The sequence below is a fragment of the Leptosomus discolor genome, chromosome Z (assembly GCF_034619465.1).
Source record: "Leptosomus discolor isolate bLepDis1 chromosome Z, bLepDis1.hap2, whole genome shotgun sequence".
NCBI lineage: Eukaryota > Metazoa > Chordata > Aves > Leptosomiformes > Leptosomidae > Leptosomus > Leptosomus discolor.
The window spans coordinates 48,049,228-48,058,929 of NC_141419.1; the positions used below are offsets into that span (position 1 = coordinate 48,049,228).

The following is a 9,702-nucleotide window of genomic DNA, read 5'->3' on the forward strand; positions in this document are numbered from 1 at the left end:
CACGGGTCTCTTCCCCGTTCTCCTTTTGTTTTTTTATGCCAGGGCTGGAGCAGGGGGCCTGGCAGCCTCTGGCCCTGTAGGCTACCTGCTACAGCATGCTGAGAAGATAGCAAAGTGCAATCCCAAAGATGCCAGGAAAGCATCTTGTTGTCTGATCCCAATGACACCATGCCACAATCTTTGCCGAAGTCTGCAGTCCCTGATTCCATCAGCAGCTGTCACAGACAACCAAATCAAAGGGATAAGCTGCACACTGGTTCCTGAGAGGCAGTTTGTTGAAAATCAAGTTCCAAGCTTAGGCTTTAAAATAAATACATCAAGATAAACAGGTTGGTCTTTGTTTTGGGCATAATCAGCTCCACCATTCTTTTATTGTTGTTGATGTTCTTAATGTTTTTAATGTAGGATGCCATTTACTGACGACAGTCTCTGCTCTTTCATCACCTTGTCTTTTTTCTGTCTTTTGGAGTTTGTACTCACAGCTGATCAGTTTAGCCCCAGCTCAGGCTGGGCACTGAGGCTTCCTCATGATCAGCCCTGTTAAGCAGGGTTGATCTGCACTTGCAGTGAGTTACCGCTTGGACTGGCCACTGATATGAGTTGTCAGCATCGGGTAGTAACTCTTCCCAAAACAGGTGAACAGCACCTGTGGCAAGGCTAGGGCAACCCTGCTTTCGCAGTAAGATGTGGCAGATGTGGAATAAACTTCCTTCTTCTACCCAGGGAGGGAGAGAAATGCACAGAGGCCACTGCCGCCCGGCATGGCAGCGCTGTAGCAGGCTTCTTTCTGTCCAAGCACAGCGCAATCTGGGAAAACGTCATTGCACATCCCAAGGCAAGAGGGACACAAATTCTCTGCAATTTTCTATCTGAATTAAGCAATCCCTAAAGTCAGCTTTGAACAGCACAGAAACATGCTGTGTTCTGAATTAATAGTAGGAAATTTTTACAGAAAATTGAGAAATTTCCACACTCAGGACCATCAAATCATATTCCCTTTCATTTAACAAAGGAAAAGAAAACTTTTTGCATTGTGCTTAATTAGTGAAAAAGAATATGTTGACCTTTATGCAGGATGTCCAAAAGCAGGTGGCACTGAACTCATCGCTGCCTGCAAACACACACTTTGTTAAGCACCCTGCCAACATTTACACAATTCAAAATCAAGAGTCAGATGAAAGTGGGACACATCTTTTTAACGTGAACTTACACATACTTTGCACGTGCCCATCTGAATTACCCAGAAACACTGCAACCAAGTCTATTTTAATGAAAGATTGTGAAAGCAACCTGTATTATTTCAGCCTGCATTACTGAAGCCGCCTCTTCCTGGAACTGGAGAAGTTCTTCCATTTATTTCAAAGAGATCCGATCGCTTAATCTGCTTTTGAAGCTTTCTTATTTGCCTATTTCTAATAAGGGATGTAATTTTAATTTTGATGTTGGCCTTGAGTGATTCTGAGCTTGAAATTTGGATCTGGAAAATACTGCATTGCTTAGGAGATCCATAAATTAACATTCACACCAACAGGAAACAAAAGAAAAACAACTAATGGGGAAAAACTGCCCAGAGACCTGCAAGTTTCCACATCAGGAGCCTTCCCCCAAGACTAAGCCGGAAGGTAGGTGTAGCCCTAAAACCATTGCTGTGGGGTTTGGATGCCAGTTCACAAAGTAGCTGTCAAAGGGACAGAGCGTGTAAACCCCCTGGACAAAAATCACCATTGGGAATTGGCAGCAGCGCAGTGCTGAGGGCAGCTGCCCAAGGGGGCTGCCAGGCCACGGACCTCCAGCCCTACACCTCCGAGCAGGTAAGGTGCCTCCTTTTTCCCTTGGCAAGAAGTCTTCGGGCACCCTCCCAGTAACTCACCAGCCTTCATCTCTCTACACTAACCCCTTTTGTACTGGTGGTTCCCGGCACATCTTCTGCCAAGACATGGACTTTGCGCAGAAAAAAAAAAAAATTTTCTAGTTCCAAAGTTATTAATAATTAACATTTGCAACGCTAAACCGGTAAAACCAGTTTGCTAAAATAAAGCCGGGCATTTTATTATTATTTTAGGGTTTAATTTAGTCATCGTAAGTTACTCGGGCTCATGTTTGCAAATTACGCAGGGCAGGGACTTCACCCCTCCGGCCCGACCCGTCCGGGAGTGCGGCAGCGCCGCGGGACAGCCCGGGGCGGGGGCGCCGCCAGAGGGGGCGGCCGCGGGGGCCGATGCGGCGGCCCGCCGGGTCTGCCAGCTGCCGGGGCAGCTGCGCCGGCTCGCCATTGCCCTCTGGAGGAGCCGGGCCGCCGCTCCCGCCCACCCGCTCGCTCCCGCCGGCGAGCCCGGTCCTCGCTTTGAGGTTGCTGTGGGGTTTTGCTTTGTTTTGGGGTTGTGGGCTTTTAAATTTTTCTTTTAATTTCTCCTTTTTTTTTTCCCCCGGAGGATTTCCAGCATCGCATCCGCACTGCCGCACAACCCTCCCCCGCCGCCCTCTGTACCGGCCCACGGCGGGGTCCCGCCGGCACCCACCGGCAGCCTCGTCCCTGCCTCCGGCCCCACACCGCCGCCGCGCCCCGGGGAGCCGCTTCGATGCCACCAGCCCAGCCGGGACCGCCGCCGCCTGCAGCCGCCCGGCCCCGGCCCCGGCCGCGCCCGCGTACCCGGCCCTGCGCTGCTCCGCCTCCGTCCTGCGGGCACCGGCGCCGCCCGCCCCGGCCCCAGACCGACAGGCTCCCTGCGACCTAAAAGCCGCAGAATAGTCCATTACCGGCACGAACCAAGGCGCGTAAAGGGTCCCGCCGTCGGGACGCACTCCAGGGAAAAAAAAAAAAAAAAAAAAAAAAAAAGGGAAAAAAGAAGAAAAAAATACCCAAGAAAAATTTAAACAGAAAAAGCAAATTAAAGGCAAAAGCGGGAGACAGGCGGGAGGCTGGGGGCGCCGGCGGGCGCGGTGGGAGAGGCCGGCCGGGCCGTCCCACCACGCGTCCCTCGTTTCACACTTTATTTCCCACCGGCGCCCCTGGCCGCCTGCGGGGCCGGGGCGCGCTGTCGGTGTCACACCCCGCACGAGACCGGCGTTCCCACGCCAGCGGGCACGCCCGGCGGGGCGCGCGGTGCCACGCGGCGCGGTGCATTCTCTGCGGTGCACCTTCCCTTCCCCTGCCCTCCTCTCCCCTCTCCCACCGCAGGTGCGCGAGACCCCGCGGTGCTCGAGCATCCCCGACCTTCCCCCGCCCCTCCCTCCCCGCACACACAGCACACTGGCGTCACCACCCCGGCCTGCGTCATGCGGGGCGGGGCGGGGCGGGGCGCGAGACCCCTCTCCGTCTTTACACACACGCATCCCTCTCCCCCGCCTGGCCTGGCGCACCGCCCCCTCTCCCCACGTGTCAGTTTGTTTTCGCCGTCGCCCGGCGACGGTGGGCGGGGCGGGCGCGAGGTGAGGTTATAAGAAGGGCGGTGGCGGCGAGCAGCGGTCAGTGCCGAGCGGGGTGCGGCGGCGGTGGGCAGTGGGCGGCAGCAGCAGAGCGCGGGGCAGCCCGGCCCCTCCTTCTTCACTGGCACCGCCGCGCCCCGTCCGTCCCGCCCAGCTCCCCCATGGCCGCGGGTCCCTGCGAAGCGCCTCGCGTCGCCGCCCTGCCGGTGCCGAAGCCGCGTTGCCGGGCGGCGGCCGCCTCCCCGCGGCGCCGCTAGCGCCCCGCGTCCCACTCACCTTCATCTCCGGTAAAGCACCGAGGAAGGGCGCTCCCGCTGCACCACCCCGGCGGCGCTGGACTGGCTCTCCGCGGCTGGACGGCGCGTCCGTACCACCTCTCCTTCCTCTCCTCCGTGGCGGCATTCGGGACGGCGGCGGCAGCAGCTCGGCGTGACGCTCCGGCGCGGATGCGGTGGGTGCCGGGCGCGGGCCCCGGCCCTCCCTCGCCGCCGCCGCCGCCTGACGCAGCTGTGCTCTCCCCACCCGCAGGCAGCCCCCCGGCGAATGCGAGATGGCGCTCAGCGGCACGCTCCTCCCCTCCATCGCCACCTTCGCGGCGGGCGCCGCGGGCCGCGAGAAGGCGGCGCGGCCCGCGGGCCCCGGCAACGTGAGTATCGGCGTCGTGGCGGCGCGGACCGGCCGGGCCGGGGCCGGGGCGTGGGCGGCGGCGGGGGCCGGCCGGGGGGCGCGCGGCGCGGCGGCGGGCCGGGGGCTGAGTCGTGCCCGTCTCCCCGCAGCGGTGGCGGGAGGAGCTGTCGCAGCTGAAGCGGCCGCCGCCGGCGCTGGCGGCGCGGCCCGTGGAGGCGCCGCCGTCGGAGCTGGAGGCCGCCGCCGCCCTGGGGTCCCGCCGCGACGCTGAGGAGTTCAATGAACTGCTGGACTTCGACTTCATTCTCTCCAACTCCCTCATGCACCAGGAGCCCGCCGCCGCCGCCGTGGTGGTGGCCCCCGCCGCCGCCCCGGCCCCCACCGCCAGCCCCTGCCCTGCCGGGCCCTTCACTTACCCGCTGCCGCGGCCTGAGCCCGCCGGCCTTCTCTACGGCGGCGGCGGCAGCCGCGACGGGGCCCCCGCTGCCGGCCCCGCCGCCCCCTTCAACCTGGCTGACATCACCGACGTGTCCCCCTCGGGAGGCTTCGTGGCCGAGCTCATGCGGCCCGACCTGGACCCGGTGTACTTGCCGGCGCCGGCGGCGCTGCCGCCTCTGGGCAGCTTGCAGGGCAAGTTCGTGGTGAAAGCCGTCGGCGAGTACAACCACCCGGGGCTCAGCCCCAAGAGCGGCCCGCCGGCTGCCGCCCCGCCGCCCGGCACTGAGGGCTCCGGGGCCCCCTACAGCCCACTGCCGCGGATGTGCCCCAAAATCAAGCAGGAGGCCGCCCCGCCGTGCACCCTGGCCCCGCCGCCGCCACCACCGCAGGGGAGCGGCCCCCGAGGAGCCCCACAGCACGACTTCACCCTGGGCCGCCCGCTGCCTGCCCGGACTACGCCTTCGCTGGGGCCCGAAGAGATGCTCAGTGGCAGAGACTGTCTCCCCACCACCCCGGGGCTGAGCCACCCACCGCTGCCGCTGCCCCCGGGGTACCCCCCGGCCCCCGGTTACCCCACCTTCCTGTCTGAGCAGCTGCCCCCCAGCACGCTCCAGTACCAAGGTGAGTCCCTGTGCTTCGGCAGCGGGCATGCTGGGGCACCTGTGGCGCTGGCCGTGGCGGTGCTCACTCCTCCCTGTCCTCCTCTAGAGCTGATGCCACCGGGGAGCTGCCTGCCTGAGGAGACCAAGCCCAAGAGGGGACGCCGGTCATGGCCTAGGAAAAGGACAGCCACACACACTTGTGACTATGCAGGCTGTGGCAAAACTTACACCAAGAGCTCACATCTCAAGGCGCATCTGAGAACCCACACAGGTTAGTCCCAGTGTGGGGGTCAGTGGGGTGCCCTGGCCTGAGGGGCAATGGATTGAGCCCCTCAGACAGTGAAGAGGTGGGAGCACGGGAAGAGGGATCAAAGTAGCAGCCCTTCTCGTTGGGTTTTGGGGCTTTTTTTCCTTCCCTCTTGGCTACATAAAGTCTTACGCAGTCTTTGCTTATTGGCTTGGCATTTTGCTTAATGGTTCCAAATGACTCAGATGTGGGAGCGGGTGGGTTTCTTGCCAAGGCAAGACAAAGTTTGTTGCTCCTTTCTTGCTATGTGGCTAGCTAATTAGCAGGTAGTTGGAAGTCACCTGGGGTTTGTTGCTCTAGATGGTGTTGGCCCACCCACTTTCTTTGCTCATTGTTAAGTGCTTCGCACATGCACCCCTTTTGGCTTGGCTCACATTAGTGCAAGAGATAGTGCACCTCTGCAAGCTGCTGTTGCCTTTCTAAGGAAAGTGTGATCGGCGTCTCGCAAGTGGGGCTTTCAGCTATGTCGGCAGCACCGACAGGGTGCCTCGCCTACACGAGAACACATCTCCTGCACTGGTACCAAAGAGGCAGAGTTTACCAGTTGATTGACTACTGCTAGAGTTCGGATAAAATCTGCCAAAGTGTGTTCCTGAGCCTGAGTTCAAACTTTAACCTTGCAGCTGAATATGGTGTTGCAGTAACTGAGCTTGTGAAAGCAGGTATATTGTGCGCAGTTTCACCAGTGCGGCCATTCTGTAACAGTGATTAAGTAACCTGAGAATTTGCATATTTGAAATCCCTGCATTCTGAACTTGACTCAAAACTTTCCTTTGAAGAGGAGATAGGAAAGGAAGAAACTACTGGTAGTAGTGCAGTAGTTGGCCTACGTCTTCAGCTAACGGCAGTGGAGCAGGGGGGAAATCAGACAAGTGAACAGTACTTTAGTTCTGCCCCAAGCCGGTCAGCACTGTCTCCAGTATGTGTATGACTGGGAGTTTGTAATAGTCGGGGAAACTTGTCTGGCTGTCAACAGTGGTTTTGTTATAGTGAAGGCAGTAAGATTGAGTTCTTAATGGAGCTGAGCTAATGAAAAGAGTTTCCAGCTGTTTTTTAAATTCTTGAGACCTACAATTATCTAAATACATTGTATCTTCTGAGCTATTTCTGGTTACTATTTGATTGTATAACATTAGCCAGCAAAAATACACTATACTATCTGAACTTGTGTGCTCTGAAGCCTTGTGTGCAAGACAAACAGTGGAAATGAGTATTTTAGCGAAGATTTCAGTGATGCCAGTATTTTATGGTACCTGTGCATCTTGAAAACACAGTCTTAACTCTGTTATTCTTTGTTTGCAACTGCTTCAAAAAGTTCATTGCGTTTCCTTTGACATCACCCTTTTTCTTATCCAGGACAAAATGTGTTAGTGTTTCTTGAAAGAAAGTTAGAAGAAAAGCGAACTCATGTGTTTTGTTTTCTATTTTTTTAAAGGTGAGAAGCCTTATCACTGTGACTGGGAAGGCTGTGGATGGAAGTTTGCCCGATCTGATGAACTTACTCGTCACTACAGAAAACACACAGGCCACCGCCCTTTCCAGTGCCAGCGGTGTGACAGAGCATTTTCCAGGTCGGACCACCTCGCCTTACACATGAAGAGGCACTTTTAGTTGGAAGCAGTGGTTCTTTCCGTAACTGCCGTAGAGATTCAGTATTTACAGCGCAAGGACTGTCTTCCGTGAGATGGGGAGAACACAGTTTAAGCACTACAGATAATCAAGGTGAAGTCCTCCAAAGAGTGGAAAAGAGGGATAATTGCATACAGACATTGCAACTTTTTTTACACATATATATACCCTTAAAATAAGAGAACCAAAAACATTGGGGTCAATGACTGGATCTTCTATCATTCCATTTGTAATTCCAACTTGAATTATTTCTGGACTACAGAATGCCAAGGAGTGACTGGAAGTCACGGATATCAGGGTTAAACAGACTGTGTGTAGTTCGGAGGGTGGGGATATTACACAGGGAAATGACATTCCCTTGATTTTCTTTCAATGCAATATTAGATGTAAATGTCATCTTGTACTTTCTTTTTTTTTTCCTCCTAAAAGCCATTACAATGTTAAAAGAGGAGGAAAAATTCAGGTACAGAATTTATATTTTAAAAGCCTATTTCATGGTGCTTAGTGACTGTTGGTTCTAGAGGTACCAAAACCAGGAAGCCAAAGTTCTCAAACTGCTGCATATCTGACAAGGAAATACTTTTGTCTTCCGATCGCCTATTATGACCTAAACCAGGTAAATAAACCTGGTTTATTTTTTTTTAAGAAAATAACTTTATGCAGACAGTCTGTAATGCACTGTGGTTTCGATGTGCAATAGTTTGTACAATGGTCTATTCCCAAATATGCCTTAAGCAGAACAAATGTTTTCTATATAGTTCTTTACATAATAAATATGTAATATAAATTTAAGCAAACTTCTATTTTGTATATTTGTAAACTACAAAGTAAAAATGAACATTTTGTTGGAATTTGTATTTTGCATATTCAAGTGGAAAATAAGTTTTAAATAAACCTATAATATTTTATCTGAATGGCTGCTCTGTTCTTCTGTGCATGGATATCTCCAAAGAAAGTTTATCATTTGTTTGTGGTTGAGTATTCCAAGGCAAAGGGGTGTGGTGGTGAAGGCTTGTAGTCTCAAGACTCTGAAAGATAGGATTGTGTAAGTGCGGTGCTGATGTAACACATCTTTTTAGGGAAAAAAGTGTACTGAAAATTTTTGCCACTTACCTGCATGATGATACTAATTTACATTTTTAAGGTAACTCTGTTCAAATTATTTGTTAGAGGAAATACATCTGTTGGGGACATTAGACTTTGCATATTCAACAATAACAAATTTTAGACTGTCTTTTGTAGTGGTCTTTTCTGCATGAAAAATTCCTAGCTTCATTTTTTTCGGGCTTCTCAGATAAGCTGGTGTAACTACTTCCACGTGAATGAAGGAAAATCCAACTGAGTACTGTCGTAAAGAATAAACTTGACTCAAGGAATAAAGACTGTGTGCATAAAACACCTTTTAACAATAAACTACATGGAGCTTCTTTCAAAGCTCTGTCCTGGGAATTCAGTATCTGAAGAGCCAAAATTCCTGTAGGAATCCTGGTTTGTATAAATAACTTGAGAAGGGGAGTCTACAAACTGTATGGCTGTAAATTAAAGGGGCGTTGCTGTCAGGTCACCAGTGTACCTTCAATTGTACTCACTCTGCTGCAGTTAAGCACAGTGAGCCTGCTGCATCCCTCGGGTTGTTACCATTTTTGTTGTAGTTGTCCTCGCAGACCTCATTGCTCTAGTTTCTTTACAAATGTGTACCAATAAGATGATTTCAACATGAATCCTCGATGAATAGGACCTGTTTTTCTCACTACTTTTTGTAAAAGAGAAGAAAGAATTTATTCCTCTTCCACTGATTTAAAATGCCAGTCAGCTAGGAATTTGGGTATATGTAATGTTCAATAAAGCTCAGCGTGGGAAACAAATTACAGGCAAAAGCCATTCCTATTTTTGCAGTAGCTAAAATGAGAGTGGCAATATCAACTTTTTGTTCCCAAATGCAGAATGCCATTACATTTCACATTTTGATGTGTTCATTGTGTGGTGACAGGTGCCATTTCTTTCTAAGTCCATGTAAGTAACATAATGATGTAGAAAATACTTCTCATCCCTTATCTCCTAGGCATGCTTTGTTCAACTGAAAGCTATCTGTTGGTTTGGTTTATAGGTAACATAGGGAGTAAGGAATGTCTTATTTGGTTTGCAAATAGCAAGTATTTAAAGCTAAATTAAAGTTATGAGTCATGCTTTATCTAAAGCTTTTTTCATGTGAAAACTTTTTACAATTAAACCAGTCATTTTTTACTTCCTCTGTTGCTCTGCCTGTGGATTCTGGATGAGAGATCCAAGGTCAATGTTGCAGCTGGCACATACTGTGTGCCTGAAGCGTGTTGTCTTGATAATGCTGGAGCACACTTGGGTAGCTGCAGGATCACCTCTGTCTGTACAGCTGCCATTAGGAACCTTTTACGTCTGTGCAAGGTCTATGTCCTGACACATCCGTGAGGACTGAAATCTGAAGATTTCATCTAAGGAACTTGTTTCTTTCGCTTTTCAAGTGTTCTGTCATTATGCAGCCTTAAGAATTTTATAAGATGCTCTAGCATTTAGTAATATATTACCTGCCTCATCCAACTTCAGCTTCTTCTTGATGGTTTTGTAGACCCTAGGTTTGTAGTTGTACGAACAATAGCATTCTTGAAACAGGGCTTTGTTCTCTTCTCCCACTTGCTT

The 9,702-nt window shown here is 52.1% G+C and overlaps 1 protein-coding gene across 1 annotated transcript; it reads left to right on the forward strand.

Annotated features, from left to right (window-relative positions):
• The first annotated feature begins 3,958 nt into the window (after positions 1–3,958).
• On the forward strand, positions 3,959–7,011 carry KLF4 (KLF transcription factor 4). The gene is made up of 4 exons (XM_086479785.1): positions 3,959–4,072; positions 4,203–5,112; positions 5,200–5,364; positions 6,836–7,011. The coding sequence occupies exons 1-4, from the start codon at positions 3,977–3,979 to the stop codon at positions 7,009–7,011; spliced, it is 1,347 nt and encodes a 448-aa protein (XP_086335911.1). The 5' UTR covers positions 3,959–3,976.
• Positions 7,012–9,702: the final 2,691 nt, after the last annotated feature.

What these genes read in the sequence shown, in the direction of transcription:
- KLF4 (XM_086479785.1), top strand. Translation starts at nt 3,977, where the DNA reads ATGGCGCTCAGCGGCACGCTCCTCCCCTCCATCGCCACCTTCGCGGCG. An exon ending in GGCCCGCGGGCCCCGGCAAC is followed by an intron (nt 4,073 to 4,202) that starts GTGAGTATCGGC and finishes GTCTCCCCGCAG; the next exon opens with CGGTGGCGGGAGGAGCTGTC. An exon ending in CAGCACGCTCCAGTACCAAG is followed by an intron (nt 5,113 to 5,199) that starts GTGAGTCCCTGT and finishes GTCCTCCTCTAG; the next exon opens with AGCTGATGCCACCGGGGAGC.